The following is a 19,148-nucleotide window of genomic DNA, read 5'->3' on the forward strand; positions in this document are numbered from 1 at the left end:
TCCATCGGACTTTCACCCTTCATCAAATCCCACTTGATTTTCTACGAGAAAAATAAAGTAACTATATAAAAGGTCACCAGACATCTCTCGTGGGGTAGTTTGCCAGAGAGGAAATTTGTTCGTGGAAAAGCAAAATTCTATAAAGAACTTTGTAAAGTTTCCAGGAATTATATTTATCCTACAATTCTGTACTAAATTGATCTGATTACTTATGTTAGAATTTCTCAAATTTCTTAGGAATCAATTTATTACAAATTCCTAAAAATATTTCCAGATGGGACAAAGTAAAAAAAACATTTTGTCCAGAGATTAAGTTGATTACTTTTTTACAAGTGATACAAAATATTCCATAATTTCATAGAATAGCAATTTTGTCAAAAAGATTTATAAATAAGTTTTTTTTGCAATTTGTTTTTTTTTGCAATTTGTTATTTTTTGCAATATGTTAAATCTTACCGCCGCAGATGGAAATTTTGCATATTTGTTTAAATGAACAGCTACAAACAGATATCGAACGATGATTGGAAATAAATAGATTAAAAATGAAGGAACAATGTCTCAAGTCGACGTCGACAACCAATTTTTGTATAATTCGACAAGCGAATAAACATTTAACTTCAGGTTGACTTTCACCTTCACTAACAAAAGTAATTTGATTAATTTGTATGAAAGATTTAATAAGAAATTTTTATAATCTGTTGTTTTCTTTATAAAACATGCATATCAAAGGTAATAAATAAGTTGCATAGTTTAAATTTTTAAAATTATATATTTTTTCATTTGGGGAGTTTAAAAAAACAGTGTATGGCTCAAGTCGGTAAACAATTTTGTTAAAATCTGAATTAAAATTTTACTAATTTAGATGTCTGGTTGCCACATGAGTTTTACACCAACAACAACTATGTAAACTTGTCAATCTGCAAACCTTCTAATATTTTAGGAGACAAACTAAATAAATTGTATGTACACCTTGATGGTCAAATTTCCTATAATCTGTTCCACCAACAATGCAATTTAATTCAATTCAATTAAATTTGTTCAATTAGCCGCAAAATTTGGTGTATTCATTTCTCTCAAACTTTCCCTGACGCAAGGAAGAATTGTCATCAGTCGTGTAAGCTCTTTTAATCCGTAATCTCCATTTGCCTTTCGTCGTCTCCTCCAAGAACCAACTTTCTCCTCGAAGGTAATTTTTGTAAGACAAAAATAGACATGTCTCAAATCCATTGTGCTTAATAATTTTTGGATAATTTTAATTAGAATTAAACCTCATTATCAAATAATTTATATCATGTATCATCACATCAAAGTTTTTTTTAAGTGTAACAGCACGAACTTTGTGTTTAATTGTATAAACTTTGAAAAATTTTTAACAAAGAGAAAGCTAAACACGTTGTATGACTAACTGTATTGTCAAATTTCCTAGAATTTCCCCCATCACGAAACTCCTTAAGAATTGTTCAATTAGTCGCAAAATTTAAGCTAAACTTCTCCTCAGGAAGAATAAGGAAGACGAGGAGAAGAAGAGGAGGAATTGTCCTCAGTCGTGTAAGCTCTTTTAATCCATCATCTCCATTTGCCTTTTGTTATCTACAAGAACCAACTTTCTCCTCAAAGGCAAGCTTTGTAAGGTAAAAAGAGACATGTCTCCAGTTCATTGGGCTTAATAAATAATGTTTGCATAATTTTAAATACAATTAAACCACCTTATCAAATAATTTATCATTTAATTATAGTTTTTTTTAAGTGTAACAACATAAATTTTATATTGTGTAACCTTTGAAAAATTTGTAATAAGGGAGGAGCAAATGATTGGATTTTTAAATTTCCTAGAATTTGTCCCACCACAAAAATTGTTCAATTAGCCAGAAAATTTAGACTAAACTTTCCTTCGGGAGAAGAAGAAGAAGGAATTGTCCTCAGTCGTGTAAGCCCTTTTAATCCCTCATCTCTGCCTGCCTTTTGTCCAGCAACTAACTTTGTCGTACAGCTAGTTTTATATATAATTTCAATTACAATTAAACCAAATTATCAGATAATTTATCATCACATTAAAGTTTTTTATGTGTAGCAACAAAAACTTTAGCCGTGTAAATTTTGCAACCTTTTTAATATGTAAGGGGGGGGAAGTAAATAAATTTATGACTGAATTGTAAAATTTCGTAGAATAGCATTAAAAGAATCCTGTCGTTCGATAACTCTAATTCTAATTCCTAGAATTTCTCCCATCACGAAACTCCTCAAAAATTGTTCAATTAGCCGCAAAATTTAGACTAAACTTTCCCTCAGGAGAAGAAGAAGGAGGAATTGTCTTCCGTCGTGTAAGCCCTTTTAATCCCTCATCTCTGCCTGCCTTTTGTCCAGCAACTAGCTTTCTCCTCCAGGGAATTTTATAATTTTTGTATAATTTTAATTACAATTAAACCATATTATCAGATAACTTACAACTTATCATCACATTAAAGTGTTTTAATTAAATGTAGCAACAAAAACTGTAATTGTGCAAACTTTGCAAAATTTTTGGGAAAACTAAATACTTAAATTTATGACTGGACAGTAAAATTTCCTAGAATAAAACAATCATGTCGTCCGATACACAACGCTAATTCTAATTCCGGGAATTTCCCCCATCACGAAACTCCTCAAAAATTGTTCAATTAGCCGCAAAATTTAGACTAAACTTTCCCTCAGGAGAAGAAGAAGGAGGAATTGTCTTCCGTCGTGTAAGCCCTTTTAATCCCTCATCTCTGCCTGCCTTTTGTCCAGCAACTAGCTTTCTCCTCCAGGGAATTTTATAATTTTTGTATAATTTTAATTACAATTAAACCATATTATCAGATAACTTACAACTTATCATCACATTAAAGTGTTTTAATTAAATGTAGCAACAAAAACTGTAATTGTGCAAACTTTGCAAAATTTTTGGGAAAACTAAATACTTAAATTTATGACTGGACAGTAAAATTTCCTAGAATAAAACAATCATGTCGTCCGATACACAACGCTAATTCTAATTCCGGGAATTTCCCCCATCACGAAACTCCTCAAAAATTGTTCAATTAGCCGCAAAATTTAGACTAAACTTTCCCTCAGGAGAAGAAGAAGGAGGAATTGTCCTCCGTCGTGTAAGCCCTTTTAATCCCTCATCTCTGCCTGCCTTTTGTCCAGCGACTAACTTTGTCCTCGAGGCGGGCACGACCATCTGGAGAAAGTCAGTCAGTCAGCATCAAGAAAACACGGACTTGAGCAGCGAAAGTCGTGATCACGCTTAATTAAAAAAGCTCAACTTTCGACTTGTTGGTCTTCTGGCTGCCCAGCCCAGCCAAGAAAACGGATCGTACTCCAGGGAGAAACTTCTTCCCACTTTCTCCACCATCCAACCAACCAACCCACGTCATACGTACTTTCATGCACTCGGTGGAACGGTGTAAACAGCACGTTGTTGCACAATCAGTGTGTGGATGTGTGCCCGTCATCTTCAAGGAAGGTAGGGTTACGATGAGTGATGAAAAAGAGATTTACCTGGGTAATGTGGGAAAAATGGGGTTTTTCGTTTTTACTACGAAGATGATGATAAATGCAAAAATGTGAAAAGTGTGTGTTTATCTTATTTTTACTATCAATAAAAATGCAAAAAATGGAAAAATTGAGTTTTTTCGTTTTTCACAGCCCATTCAAAACATGGAAAAAATGACAAAGTAGGTTATTTGGTTTTTACCACTCATTAAAAATATGAAGGTGATAAATACAAAAAAAATGGGAAAAGTGTGCTCGTAACATTTTCACCAAGACTAAAAATAATGTGGAAATGGATAAATATTTGTCTTTTCACAATCGCTAAAAATTTGTGGGAAAGTAAAAAAAATGTTAAAACCTGTTTTCCCAACTTTTCCAACCTTTCAAAAATTGTTAAACAATCCTTTCACTCCTCGCCCCGTTTTTAATGACCGGCTATTACTTATTAACAGCCAAACTGCCACTTTTCCCATCTAAAACCCCCCTTTTTCCCACTTATCCTCCCAAAACTGTGTTTTTCACCAGATCAAACGAAACCCTGTCTGACACTGAGGATTTATTTTCATCCCTCTGTTTGCAAAGTTCCCAACTAGTTTCATGCAGTCGAAAAGGGAGGAACTTTCACCTAAAACAAGGGACGACGGTTTAACATGTAAACAGTTTCAATGTCAAATTAGCCCCGCTATTCACTCATCACCAGATTGAAAACAGAATCATGAGTCCTCAGAATTTCATGTTTGCTAGCCTCGGGCAAAATTAATTTGCGAGAAGGTGTCCTCCCATTGTCAATACATTTTCCTCTGTAACTTAATCGGGCAGAAAGTTGGAGTCGACATCATATCAAGATTAAACTTGTGTATGAACAAATCTGCTAATTTGCCAGACATCCAATTTCCCTTGGAGGGTGTTTAATAATCGACACATTTTTAGCTCGAGCGAGGGCTTATGTACCCATCATGTCAGTCTATCCGTCTATCTGTTTGTCGCGATAAGTCTCGTTAACCTTATCCTATCGAGTGGGAAAGTTCCCCCTTTTTAGTCCGAGTCAGGGCTGATGTACTCGTCGTGCCTGTCTGTCTCAAGATAACTCTCTTGTTAAGCTCATCTTATCGGCTTTAAATTGTGACGAGCATGTAGAATGAGACGAATAAGGAGTCAAATAAGTTACAAAATGTGAATAATTGGTCAAGTGATCGACCGATGGGGGTTATCAAGGTCAGGTGGGGTCATGGTCGTAGAAGGCAGTACAATATTCGGGGAATTGGTCATATTTGAGGGCCATATTTAATTCTAAGTATAAAATGTATCCAAGGAGAAAGTTTTATTCTTCACGATGGGAGATATGCAAAACCTATTATCTTCGTAAAATTATATAATTCCATTGTAAATTTAATTTCGGAATTTTACTCTGCCAAAAATTACTAGGATCGAAATTTATAAACTATTCAACTGCAATTTCTGCTGGCGATGTAAGAAATCTTTTAAATTGTTTTATACCGTTTTCCTTTCAGTAATTTTAGTTTTGGTGTTTTACTCTGACCAAAATGTAAAAAAAATCAAGACAAATTATGTAAATGGTGGAAAAATTTGACATAGAAATTTAGAAAATACCAAAAATCCTATAATCCCTGATCGAATTTTTGCATGTGAAAGGTAACAATCTTTACAATTTGCTCACAATTTACCAAAAAGTATTTCTTTTAAAAATATTTTTCAAATTCTAAATTCCAAATATTGAAAATCCTACTCCAAACTTAATTTGTTTCTACAAACAAAATTTTCTCAAAATTCTACAGGCTAAAATCCAATTCCAAAAATAATCACCTTCAAAACCATACTTCCAAAATTATTTCCATCTTGAAGCAACAATTTTATCGATTCTTTGCAAAATAACCCTAACCAAAAATGGGAATACGTTATCTCTAGAAAAACAAAAGATCTCGCGTAAAAATTGTATTTTTTACGGAGGAGTGAATTTTGTGCTTCCTAATAATCCGTACGATACACCATCCACCAGACGAGCCCAGGTTTCTGATTTGATAGCGTAATAAAAATCACGAGATAAACAAAACCACTTTTTCCCTACCCATAGAGCGAGCAATAAAGGAGAGAAAGCACGACGGGAGGTCGGATCTAATGGGAAAAATCCTGTCTGGAATATATGGATGTATTCCTACTCAGAAAAAAACGAACCAAAATATTTTCTCGGGTTTTTTTTACGGGTGAAAGTTCGTGGGCGAGACGACACCATCAAAAAATAATCGGACAAGGAAAATCATAATAAATCAAGGCTGCATGGAAAATTTGGAAAATTAGTAGCGGCACGTCAGCTTAATTTTATCAAATTAATAAAACTAGCGTCAGACTTTTTACATTGCATAAATATAGGCAAATTTTTATCAAATTGGCAAACTAACGAATGAAATGCTGATCTAATTTTTTGCAATAAGTGTGAAAAATAGGCCGTGAAAATGTAGAAAAACTTGGGAATTTTATTATGCAACGATGAAATTGGGAAGTTTATACAAATATTTGCGTGGGTATCCTGGATTTTGAATGTTCTAGAAAGTTATTTTTGAAATTTTGGACTTTTTTAAACTGTTAAAATCTAATATTTGGAATAAATCGTAGTTACGTAAAAATCCCACAATTTATCACGATGAATGAATGACTAACTAGAAATCCCCGCAAAAATCATCATTGTCAAAAACGCGTCATTTCATTCCTCCACTTTTCCTAATCTTTTCCCCAACGCAATTGCTTTCACCGACTCGTCACATCCATTCATTTCCTCCGGCAAAGGAAAAAAAATCCCATGTTTTTCTCCATATTTCTTCCCTTTCATCCAATCCACTTACCAACGAACGAAACGCATAAAAATGCAGACGAGCCACACGCCGCCACCAAACTGTTGCTCTCTTTCAGCTTTCTCTTCAGGGCAAAATGTCAATAAAAACGTGTCCAATCTGGCAAGAATTTCGACTTTCACTTTGTCCAAAAGTACGAAAATTGTGTCACCAACCTCTTTCAGTACTTATGTATATCGCGTTTTCTTTCTTTCTTCGCCAACTTTCACCCGACAACTTCACAATATTGGGAACGAAGACGACTCGATAAGTGAAAACTGTTCCGTGTTAACAATTCTTTTGGGGGAAAAAGTGGTGAAAATTGATCGATTTCGATTTGAGTTCGACAAGAGATTTCTATTCTTTTCAAGTTTTTTGAGTGAAAGTCGGATTGAACTTGACTCACTGACGGTGGGGAGACGATGAATAGAGTTGCTGACGGAAGGGTGACAACATTTTCACTATAAAATAAAGTATATATAGAGTTTGTGTTGTGCTATGAATTATGATAAGTTCGGGAAAACGAGGTCAAAAAATATTTATTTTTTATTTATGCTTTCACTTTTCGAAAACTTTTTAAAAACATTACTCTTTTGAAAAATTGCTACTTTTTAACTTTGCTGAATTTATGATAAAAATATTTAAGTTTGGGAAAAGTACCGGACTAAATCAAGCCTTGTCAGGAAAGTGTTATGTAAGGTTTATTTTTTTAGTAAGAGATATTTTTTTTCAGCGAGTGAATTTTTGAAGGATTTTATTTTTATAGGTTTGTCATAAAATTATTTAAGTTAGGAAAAGTAGGATTAAATCAAAGCTTTTAAGGTAGGTTCAATTTTAAGTGGGAAATGTTTCCTGGAAATTTAGACGATTTTCCAGATTTTATTTTCATGAAAAATCAACCGCGTTTGATGATCTTGTCGGTGTGAGGGTTGGAGTCAAACTGAGCCAGGAAGACGAACCTGAAGGCATTATCATCCGACCAGAATATAAAACTAGGACGCGAAGTAGCGAAGCGAGCAGACGGGAAGAACAAGATCCCAGGAAAAGTGGGGATGGGCGAATTCACGTCAAAATTCGCAAATTCACCGCAAGAATACATCTAAAGCGACAACGTCTTATCATATATATATATTTTTTAATTATTTCGTGAAATAATGATGTAATTCACACAGGCCTTATTAACTCTTTAAAACCCCAAAACCCGTAAATTTTATTTACCTACTTCATTACGTGCTGGAAGGGTGATTAATCTATATCCTTTTCCATATTACAAATTTCAGGCAAAAACTAACCAATGGCGTTGAACAAAAATACCACAAATAACTTACTAACCTTAAAAACTCTTTATTGTGACGTTAATATAAAAATAGCCCTTGATCTGCGCAGACTTATTCACAAGGAATCTATTTACCCAGTCCTTGGTAACATTGTAAAATCCGTAAATTCTGTAAACTTACAAAATTTTATAAATATTTTTGAGGAGAATTAGCTTATAAATTTTCGTCAACTTACTCAGATCACGGGCGTCTCTTTGATTGGTAAAAGTTTTGTAAAATTATTTGACAAAATTTACGAATTTCAAAAGTTTGTGTGAATTGCTTCGATCATTGCGAGACAAAAACATGGTGAGCTAATGAGTAAATTTTTACACAAAATCTGATCAATTTCCTGAAAAATTTAGGTGAAATCGGACAAAATTAACTTGGCAAGTTGCGAATGTTTTTGCGAAAATTGTCGTGAGTACACCTGTATAAATTTCCTTCCATTTCGACAAACTTTTTGATTTCATCAATCGTACTTGAATAACTCTATCGCATTTTGCCTTTCAAAGCGTAGAATTCAATTTGTTATTAATTTAAAAATCTAGAGCCGGTAGCATCTTACAAGAAATAATCCTTTATTTAAAAAACTTTTCTAGTAATTCACCTTTATCTTGTCTCACAAATCAGATTTTTTGCCTAAACTTATCCTAACATTGGTAGAAATCGTATCACAATGTGACAAAATGGTGGAAATGTGACCTTAAAAATATGCTATTTTTAACGCCATACATTTATTTATCGTCTCAACTAAAAACTTTAATGCACATTTGAAATAGATCTATTTAGGTTAACAGATTGACCAGAAAATGTCTAACCTCGTCATCTATTTGTGTATTTTTTGGGTAAGAAAATATTCCAAATTTCCAACTGCGGTGGTAAGGTTTAACATTTCACAAAAAATAATAATTTGCAAAAAAAACTTATTTTCGACGAAACAAATACTGAAATTTCTGAGTATTATTTAAATGAAATTATATGAAATCTGGATTATTGGAATTATAGATTATTTTTTTTATCACTATTAAAAAAGTAATCAGCTTAATCTCAGAATAAGCAAAATATGATTTTTCTTCATAAGTATGTGGAAATATTTTTGAGAAATGTAATGAATTTATTTCTAAGAAATTGGTGAAATCCTAAAATAAGTAATTTTATAGATCAATTTAGCACATAATTTGAGAATAGGAAACAACAAAGTTTACAAAGTTATTGGAATTTCCTCATAAATTTTGCTTTTCATGCGAAAAAATGTCCTCTCTGACAAAGGTTAGTTCTTATTCGGACATTTAATACTCTCAAGTTAGTTTTGTGAGAATTTTTAAAACTTTAAAAATTTTAAGTCTAACAAATTAAGAAAAATTGAAAATATGTCAAATCAAGATGCCGAAGCACATTAGACAAAAAAAGTATAAACTTTCTGTAAATTAGGTTATTTTAATTTGGGTTTTGGTACTAATCTTGTGTGTGAAATGATTTGCGGATCTTTGCCCCCCATTAAAAGCTACCCATGAAATGCTACCCATTATATGCTACCCGTGATGATTTGCAACCCATGAAATGCTACCCATTATATGCTACCAGAGATGATATGCATTATATTCTACCCCACCCGTTCTTACTTTCTTCTTGCAAATTAAACCAAAATGGATACCCCGTTTTGCGTCATAGTGCAACAGCACAGTTATTGTTTATTTAAACAAAATTAGTCACATAATAAATTCTGAAAAAACGAATCAAAGCACAAAATCTCGTAAAATCAGTCAAAAAATAAATTCTGAAAAAACGAATCAAAGCACAAAATCTCGTAAAATCAGTCAAAAAATAAATTCTGAAAAAACGAATCAAAGCACAAAAATTTTGTTTAAATAAACAATAACCGTGCTGTTGCACTATGACGCAAAACGGGGTATCCATTTTGGTTTAATTTGCAAGAAGAAAGTGATAACGGGTGGGGTAGGATATAATGGGGGGCAGATCATCTCGGGTAGCATATAATGGGTAGCATTTCATGGGTTGCAAATCATCACGGGTAGCATATAATGGGTAGCATTTCATGGGTAGCTTTTAATGGGGGGCAAAGATCCGCACACCGTGTGAAATCATTCACATTTTGCGTACGATACACTTTTACTCAAAAATTTCACACTTCGTTTTTTCTACTATTATAGATAAGTACTAATAGAAATCTATCATTTAGAAAATTTGGTAACAAAACTAACCCCTCATGCTGGTAATGATTTGACGAAAATTGTAATTATTTCAAACTCATCAAATCATTGCTTAACAATTGGTTCCAAGTTAAACAAATAGTCTTCAGGATGTTAATTTCGAAACAAAAATTGCAAAGAATTGTTCGGAAATTTAGGCAATAATTATCATATAATTATCATATTAGTTAAATATCATATTAATTTAGGCAGATATCATAATCTGGCTAGGTTTTAAGATTTTCACAATTTTAAAAATCCGAAGAAAAACTAGAAATGTAAATTTTTACGCCGAAAACACATTTTAAAGAAAGAAGACTTATGTCTTACAATTTCTATCAGATCTCCATCGCGTGAAAGTAAAATCAAATTCGTAAATATTTATATCTATACAATTCAATACTTAAATTTTTCTACGAAAGAGATTTGTTTGCCTTGCAAATAATTTGGCAAACAAATGGTAATGACTACTAGCTCGTAATGATTTATTACGGAACCCGTGATACTAATCATCCAAACAAAAATTTTAGAAATTGACTCCACATTTGATTTTCATGACAATTTTGACAAAATTGAAGCTACTATGTATAGCGATATAATTTTATTACCATAATAAGTACATATTTGTTACTACATTATTTATTACCGAACTGTGACAATATTCATAACAAAAATTATTTAAAATTTATTATAAATTGATTCCACGCTTAATTTTAATGTAAACTTTGACAAAATTGAAGCCACTTACAACACCTATACAATTTTGTTACCAGAATAAATATGTATTTCTTACCAAATTATTTGTTACGTGACTGCCATATGTCATTGTCATTCCGTCACCGATGATAAGCACGAATATGCAGTAGCCGCGGAAGCCCTGCGGACATGTGGGGGCATTAACATTGCAGGATAAGGGAGGACAGGGTTTATATAAGATGGGCAGACGATGGGGACATCGAATAACGCTGGGGATATTGTCCCTCCGTCCCCACGAATCCGCGGCCACTGTTCACTGTTGATGGGGAATTTTCAAGGAGCTCTCAATCACTAAAAATACATTTCATCCATGTCGCAATAAGTCCGAGATAATAAAGTAATGTTTCATGTTTCAACTTGAAATTGGATCGATTACGTCAATCATGACGGTCTTGGTGACCCCTCGATCCAAATAAAAACGAGACCAGTCAACGGAAAAGATTTAGAAGAGAAACAATATTGGAAATATTTTTGAAAAAAAAAATTCAAAATTTTCAAATTGCAATATTTGTAATTCTTAAATCAAAGGATTTTTTAAAAGATGTCGGCATTTAATAAATATTTCTTATTTGTAATCGGCGTCTTAGTGCAGCATGGTATGTACAAAAAAGATAAATAGATTTCACATGGATATTTGTAAACCTTAAGATTGACATTTTTCTTGCAAATTCACGAGAAATTTTGTAAATTTTTATAAACTTTCGAGTGAAAATTATGAAATTTTTTATAAAGATTCTAGACTGCTTGTAAATAATAGATTAAATTACAAGGTTAATATTTAATTGATTAATTGTTAATTCCTGTTACATATTTTGCAAATTAGTGGAAATTTTGTAAACTTACAGAGTTTACAAACATTCAAGTGAAAAACCGACATTTATCTAAAAATTCCAGAAATTTTATTAAGCAATTATATAAATGCAAATTTCATGTTTATAATTAACTGTAATTAAATTAATTTAACTAATTACAGGCCACGCTCAAACCGATTTTAATCAAGGTCTCCGAAATTTTTTGCATGACACAATGCAAGAATTTCCAGCCTGGATTCGCCAACAAAACTTAGATCCCACAATTCCAATCGTGCGACGAACCCTTTTGGATATTTCGACATCAACTTTTAATTTAATCGGAAGTCTCAAGTCAGTAAATTTGTAAAATTTGGTAATAAATAAATTTCAATTTTGAAATTTTGTTGTCATATTTTTAGCAACATTACACTAAACGGTCTTTCCTCCGAAGTGCAAAACGTGGACGCCACAAGGGTCAACACTCCTTTTAGTTTGGTCGATTTTTATTTCTTCCTCGATTTGGGGGGTTTGTCTGGTAAGTGAGATTTTCGTAAGTAATGGTGTATTTAAGTGCAGATTAAACAATGTAATTTTAAATTTCTGAAAAAATTCTTACAAAGTTTGCAAATAGATTTCTGAAAAAATGTCGAAAATTTAAAAAATCGACAAATTAAGAGAAATTGAAAATATGTAAAATCTAGACGCCGAAAGCACATTTGGCCAAAAAATTTGTTAAATAATCTGTTAATTAAATAGGTCGTTCGGGAATACCCTTATTACTAATTTTGTAGTTGTAAAATCATTCACATTTTACATACATTACACTTTAACTCAACAATTTACACTTATTTTTTTTACTGAAATTAAGAATACGATAGAAAATGATCCCCCCATGTTGGTACTGACTTAAAACATTTCTAAAAAATATACTCTGCAAAGTTTGAGACAGAAAAATTACTAAAAACCAAAATATACAAATGGGCTGCAATTTGTTCAAACAGTTTTAGAAGAAATCGTACTCTTAAAACTTGGTGCAATCATGCAAAATAATTTTACCCAATGTAATTTTTTCTTAAATTACAAATTTGATGAAATGCAAAGTTTACAGATTTACTCCTGAATGTCTTACAATTCTGAAAGTTTATGTAGTACATCAATAGATTAAAGATTTCTCTCGTCATATGCAAATTTTTTCTTGAAAGCAAAATTTGCAAATTTACTCGTGAATATTTTCCGAATTATTTAAATTAATTCTATTTTTTTTTCAGGAACTTATAACGCAACCGGAACCGTTGGTGGGTTTCCTATCGGATCCTCTAGCAATTCTTGGTCACTTTCCTCGACTCCATTTCAAATCCGATTTTCAGAAAAGTTTGAAATCCAAAATGGTTACATTCGCCTCCTCCAAAATAATTACTTTACGTTCGAAGAAGAATTTCATTTCCGTAATGTTAATGGTTCTCTTTCTGGCTCTTTCGACGGCATGTTCGACAACAACACGGAACAATATGAAGCTTCAATCCTCGCCGAAATCGCGGACCACATGCCATTCTGGGTTTTCGGGTATGAAAGTCCTTCCGGACAGGTGAAACTGTTCTACAGCTATGTCTACGCATTTTTGAGGAACAAATTTGACGTAAGTTTGAAAAAATATATATCTTGCACAATTTTTGAACCACGTTTTTAAAAAATTAAACCCTGTGAACCATATTTTGAGTTTTTGATGTTTTAGATTAATTTTTGAGAAGAAATATTTTTTTAGATTTTTTTCACGCATATTTTGCAAATTTGTTAGACATAATTTTGCGAATTTTTATCCATGTTGAAAAAACAGAGTCAATTCGCAAATTGTATTTCACAAATTTTTGAAATTTCACAAACTTTTGATCCATATTTTACAAATCTTTGAGGTATGTTTTACAAAAGTTTGAACCACATTTTACAAAATTTTGACGAGTGATTTTAGAAATTTGTGATCCACATTTTACGAATTGTGGACTCATATTTTAAAAAATGTACTCACATTTCACATCCGTTTTTCAGGTTACACCACTCACAGACGTCATAAATTGGCCAGGAGGTCCCGAACCAAGCTCTACAACGGAAACTCCATGTCAAAAAATAGGTATGAAAATATTTCTAAAATTCAATTTTTAAAGCAACTAACGAATCTAATTGTTCTCAGATTTGCCCGAATCCCTGGACGCCACAGAAATCGATGCATTTCTCCAATGGGCAGTAGCAAAGTATCCCGAATACCGTGCTGAAATGGACAATCTTCAGAAATCTAGGCCACTACTCGTCCAAGTTTGATAAAATAATGTAAATTTTACATATTTCTGTTTTTCTCAGGCTAAATTCAACTATTTCAGTGTTAAACCAAAAATTAACCAACCTTTAATCATGCATTCTTGTTCCAATATTTCCTAATTCATAGGAAGAAAATATTCTGTGCACCGTTTAAATAAAAATTAAGTACGCTTCATTGCTTAATTTAACTTCATATTCTGCAATTATTAAAAAATTACTACAGCATGATGACCCTTAATGTTTAAAATTAAAAATTCATTGCAAAAAAAAACCTATTCATTAAAATTTTGTATTATTCTGAAATTACATACGATAACTGATTTATCTTACGTCAATAAGTCACACACTCACTTCCATTTTTCAAAATAACATTAACAAAAAAAGCAGGCCTGATCAATAGTTTCTTAAATTATCATCTCAATACTTCTTACACATAGAAATAAATTTGCATGCAAATTAAGAAAAATTGAAAATATGTAAAATCTAGACGTCGAAAACACATTTTGTCAAAAAATGTATGCAATAATGTAAATTATATAGGTCTTTCTGTAACGCTCCTAATAATAATTTTCTAACTGTAAAATCGTTCACATTTTGCATACCATAATTTCCCATCGAGGACGAGAATACTTCTGGGGACGGATCCCAACGTGATCTTACATGTACCAGCCATGAAAGCTAAAACTAGCCAAATTGATAGTCAAATCCAGGTGAAATTTATGAGATTTTTCCTTCGCTTTAAAGCGGTGGTGTTGGTGAAATCATCATCATGGCGAATTGTGAAAAGAAACCGAAGCGGTATTCGTTCTTGTTTTTTTCAGTATGAAAATGTCTCAATTTTAATAATTCTAATTTTAATTATAGTGGTAATTACAAATGCATGTGAGTAACTAGTTAATTGGTTTTGAGGTAAACATTTATAATTAAGGCACAGGTTAGTTGTAGAGTATAAATTAGAATTATGAAATTCATTTAACTAATAAATGAGGGGTACAAGATAATTTTTACGTATAATAAAATTATGCAACTTTGGCCGTTAGCTAACTATTTCATTAATAAGTATTACATAGTTTTGGTAATTATGCTTATTTTTTTGGTGTAATTATTACGCTCAAGGGGTCAGTTTAGGTTTCTTGGTTGGAGACGAGAGAACAGCATCATGACCTTTACGGGGACTCGTCACAGGGTCCAAATTCTCCCCATTTTCACAATCGTTTACAACCTTCAGCCCTGTTAGGTCAACCACTGCTTGTTTGTCAGCCGTGTCCAGGTCGTTTTCATCCTTTTCCTGTTCTAAAGCATCGTCACTTGCTGCCTCTAATTTTTTCGCCCGCTCGGCAATCGTTTCCCGAATGAATTCCGAAATTTTTTGACGACATTGCTCCGCGACGTCGGACTTGGACTGGTTGGCGTCGATGACGATGACCTTGTAGGTGCGTGGGCCGTCCTCCTCCTCAATTTTACCGTGTACGAGCCAGTCCTGTAAAAACATAATACCTCATATGTATTATGGATTTTAAATATTATAAATTAAAGAAAATATTCTTTGTGGGCTGACCTCGTAGGCGTCATGTAAGTCGGAGAGATAAGCAAGAGGAACGGTGGCCTCCTCGCTACGTCCTCGTGCCTGCATCCGCTCAAACACGACGGCTGGGTCAGTACGCAGATAGAGAATGAGGTCAAGCGGCAACTCCACGTTTGCCGCCAGCCAAGAATACCACTCTGCAATTACAGAAAACTCGGCAGGATGCAGGGTCCCTTGGCGAGCCGCGAGGACGGAGAAGCAGTACCTGGCACCAGAAAAGTATTCAGAGTTTACCAAAATTTTGATGAATTTCATAAACATTACTCAAAATTGAATTGAACAAAATTCGATTTATAAGACGCTGAAGTACCTATTATTTTGGATTGACCTCTCCATCACCCTAATTCGCCCAATCTGCCCTTCCTCCGGAGCTGGTGAGGCGGAGAGGGTGTCAATGACGCGAGTTAGCTGGACATAATGCTGGAAGATAAAGTTGTTCTTGACCGTGTCCTTGTAGAGCATGTCGAGAAGGTTGTGTTTGCCCCCCACGTCGATCCACTTTTGTAGAGGCTCCGGAATCGTGTCGACTCCAAATGCAAATTCCGCAGGAAGCAACGAGTTGAGGGTGGCGACGAGTGTAGATTTTCCGGAAGAGATGTTGCCGTCGATGGAAATGGTGAGGTATGGCTTCCTCTTGGGGGAAGGGGGAGATAGTTTTTGTGGGGACGAGGTAGGATAAGTGAAAACGGGAGAACGTGGTGGGGGCGTTGGTGGGAGAGTGGACAAAATTGCGTGTACGCTTGGTGACGAAGGGGGAGGAGGGGTTGCAGATGTCGACGGAACACATCGTTTCGTGGGTGTAGAGAAGGGCGACGACGGAACGGATTTTTTCGAGGGTGAGGCGAAGGGTGACGACGGAACGGATTGCTTCGTGGGTGAAGAGAAGGGCGACGACGACATGGCGAAATTATGAACTTTGGTAAATTGGTGTAGAGATTTGAGAAAACGGTTCATGTATTGGAGACGGTATCGTGACCCTAAAGACGGAGAATAAAGGTTTTTATAATTGTCATTCTTTATCAAGGTTTTAAAATTAGTCTCCTTACAACTGTGTGACGAAAATCGGGCGAAATCTGGAGAAAAAACGCTACGCTTGTTAATTCTGAAAACAAATTGTAATCAAACTTTGGCTAATTGTCGTACTATAATTAAGTTACAATTATATTACTTTAATTGCCTGTTGCTTGTAATTGTAATTAATTGCGAGGTTACAAAAAAGTGTGTTGATCCCGGCTTCTTTGTTTGTGCGACGTCAATGTTTTGGCTCCAAGAATCCCACCGCTTTTCTCCTTCTTCGCCTGATTTCCGGGTGGGAAAGGAGAGAAGAGATTTCCGGTCTTCAGGATTCAAAGTGCTCAAAAATCACCTGTTTACGGAACAAAAATTGGTAATAAATCACTTTATAGTTCAAAGAAAACATCAAATTATTTAGTAATTCATAAACGGGAAAGAAGTTTGCTTATGTAAATTAAATTGAATGCTATTTATTTAGAGCTCAGTAAAAAAGTAAATTGAATTTTTTATGATTTATTTAACTACTGTACTAAATTGTTATTTATTATTACGCAGGTTTAACATCTCTCGGAATTGACTAGCTTGGAATTGGATACACATGCAGGGACAAGGAAATTTTGGTAGCAGTAGTAGTCGTAGGATTTGTTCTTTTCGTTGTTCCTGGTTAAAAAGTAAAAGAACGGTAATTGTTCTTTGTTCCCTCCTGTTCTGGGGACTCAACAGACTCGCTATCAATTTATTATAGTTTAGTAGCACGATTCTTTAGGGCACGTTGAAAGATAATTGACGAAGACAATCAGATCCAAAGAAGGTAACTGTAGGTGTAATTTTGCATAAAATAAAAAAGATAAGATAGGTGATAATCATGCAAATAATTGGTTTCAGATATGGGCAACAACAAAGTATTGACAAGTATTCTTCTAGTCATTTATTTGAGTCAGTACGGATACGGTGAGAAAGTTTAATTGTGAAATCATAACATGTAAATTAACTAAAAATGTCAACATCTCGCAGTGAGTACGACTTCTTCCGACAATGTGGATGTCGACGAAGGTGCTGATGGTGTTTGTGGGGCGCAAGGGGAGATGTCGATGTCGTCATCATCGTTGTTAAGGATGGCAGAATTGGAGGAGCGAATAGCCCAATTGGAGGAAACCGTGGTCAAGAAGTACCCAGAAGTCAAGTTCCTCACGTACCAGGATAGGAAGAGGATACTGGTGAGGGGGCCCTTGGCAAATTTAAAGTATTTTTAGATGCTGCATGTTTTTTTCAACTTGTTTGTTTCTCATAATTTTACAGAATTCAGTATAATTAAAGAAACAATATTAATTTGCAGATAACGGGTGGAGCAGGATTTGTGGGATCTCACCTCGTGGACCGTTTGATGCTGCAAGGTCACGAGGTCTCGGTGGCCGACAACTTTTTCACGGGGAGGAAGCGCAACGTGGAGCAGTGGATGGGTCATGAGAACTTTGAGCTTATCAACCACGACATCGTAAACCCACTGTACATCGAGGTTGACGAAATCTACCACCTCGCCTCCCCCGCATCACCCCCTCACTACATGCACAACCCTGTCAAAACTATCAAAACAAACACGATGGGCACCATCAATATGCTCGGTGAGAAAATCATAACTATAATTTTAATAAGTATATTTTATGTAAATAATCAATGAACCAGAAATTTCTGTGGCGCAGGGCTTGGGAAGCGAGTGAGGGCAAAGGTTCTGATCGCGTCGACATCTGAGGTGTATGGTGATCCGGAAGTACATCCTCAAGGGGAGGAGTACTGGGGGCACGTGAATCCAATCGGACCACGTGCTTGTTACGACGAGGGAAAGCGCGTCGCGGAGGCGCTCTCCTACGCGTACCAGAAACAGGAGAAAGTGGACGTCCGAGTAGCACGAATTTTCAACACGTACGGTCCCCGGATGCATATGAACGATGGGAGGGTCGTATCCAATTTTATACTTCAAAGCTTGCAAAATCAGACTATCAAGGTATCAATTATGTAATTTTGTTCTTTGAATTGCGATAAATTGATTTGTGCAGAGTTTGACAATATTTTTTGTTTCCAGATTTACGGGACGGGGACACAAACACGGTAATGGATAATGAAAAACTATTTATTCACTAATTCATTAATTCACTAGGCAGTTAAAAACTGTCAATTCGAATACATTGGATCTTTGGTTCAAGGTCATTTCAGTACGTCTCCGACTTGGTGGACGGTCTCATCGCATTAATGAACTCAAACTACACGCAACCCATCAATATAGGAAATCCAGAGGAGCACACGATCCAAGGTTTTTTTGGAATTTTCTATTTTCTTTAATAAAATTCTAAAATCGTTAATATGTGGGATAGAGTTTGCCGTCATGATTCGTGACCTTGTGGGTGGAACCAAGAGCGAGATTGAGCACGTGTCCCCGGTGGAAGACGATCCCCAAAAGAGACGTCCTGACATCACGAGGGCCAAGAAAGAGCTGGGATGGGAGCCGGTCGTTCCCCTACGCGTTGGACTGGAGAAGACAATCGCCTACTTCCGGAAGGAGTTGCAGCGGTCCAGTCACTCTGAGAGGAACATCTTCCACCCCACGCAACACAATTATCATGACACGGACAATGTTATCAGAATCGTTAAGAAGGGGGGCTGACGTATAAAATTAAATTGTAAATGTGAGTTTAATTGTGATGAAATAAATAGATTATCGGATTGTAAGTAATCTGGTAATGTGATTGTTATTATTATACGTATTATTTGCTTATCATGACACAAATAAATGCTGCATGAAATTG

The 19,148-nt window shown here is 34.6% G+C and overlaps 3 protein-coding genes across 5 annotated transcripts; 2 read left to right on the top strand and 1 right to left on the bottom strand.

Annotated features, from left to right (window-relative positions):
* The first annotated feature begins 10,953 nt into the window (after positions 1–10,953).
* On the top strand, positions 10,954–13,941 carry LOC110858789. The gene is made up of 6 exons (XM_022107672.2): positions 10,954–11,243; positions 11,621–11,789; positions 11,858–11,973; positions 12,707–13,074; positions 13,482–13,563; positions 13,624–13,941. The coding sequence occupies exons 1-6, from the start codon at positions 11,189–11,191 to the stop codon at positions 13,749–13,751; spliced, it is 918 nt and encodes a 305-aa protein (XP_021963364.1). The 5' UTR covers positions 10,954–11,188; the 3' UTR covers positions 13,752–13,941.
* Positions 13,942–14,559: 618 nt separating this feature from the next.
* LOC110858718 (thymidine kinase 2, mitochondrial) lies at positions 14,560–16,636 on the bottom strand. 3 transcript variants are annotated; one of them, XM_022107576.2, is made up of 5 exons: positions 16,502–16,636; positions 16,380–16,435; positions 15,644–16,310; positions 15,307–15,538; positions 14,560–15,228 (listed from the first exon to the last, which is right to left on the bottom strand). In XM_022107576.2, the coding sequence occupies exons 3-5, from the start codon at positions 16,285–16,287 to the stop codon at positions 14,860–14,862; spliced, it is 1,245 nt and encodes a 414-aa protein (XP_021963268.1). In that variant the 5' UTR covers positions 16,288–16,310; positions 16,380–16,435; positions 16,502–16,636; the 3' UTR covers positions 14,560–14,859. The 3 variants fall into 3 exon arrangements, with proteins under 3 accessions (XP_021963268.1, XP_021963269.1, XP_035714877.1); XM_022107577.2 differs by having other exon boundaries at positions 16,380–16,406; positions 16,502–16,627; XM_035858984.1 differs by having other exon boundaries at positions 16,511–16,584.
* Positions 16,585–19,097, top strand: LOC110858717 (UDP-glucuronic acid decarboxylase 1). Its single transcript, XM_022107573.2, has 9 exons — positions 16,585–16,720; positions 16,903–17,158; positions 17,233–17,298; positions 17,362–17,564; positions 17,684–17,969; positions 18,048–18,349; positions 18,428–18,453; positions 18,549–18,655; positions 18,717–19,097. The coding sequence occupies exons 3-9, from the start codon at positions 17,235–17,237 to the stop codon at positions 19,004–19,006; spliced, it is 1,278 nt and encodes a 425-aa protein (XP_021963265.1). The 5' UTR covers positions 16,585–16,720; positions 16,903–17,158; positions 17,233–17,234; the 3' UTR covers positions 19,007–19,097.
* Positions 19,098–19,148: the final 51 nt, after the last annotated feature.

This window comes from Folsomia candida, unplaced genomic scaffold, assembly GCF_002217175.1.
Source record: "Folsomia candida strain VU population unplaced genomic scaffold, ASM221717v1 Fcan01_Sc022, whole genome shotgun sequence".
NCBI lineage: Eukaryota > Metazoa > Arthropoda > Collembola > Entomobryomorpha > Isotomidae > Folsomia > Folsomia candida.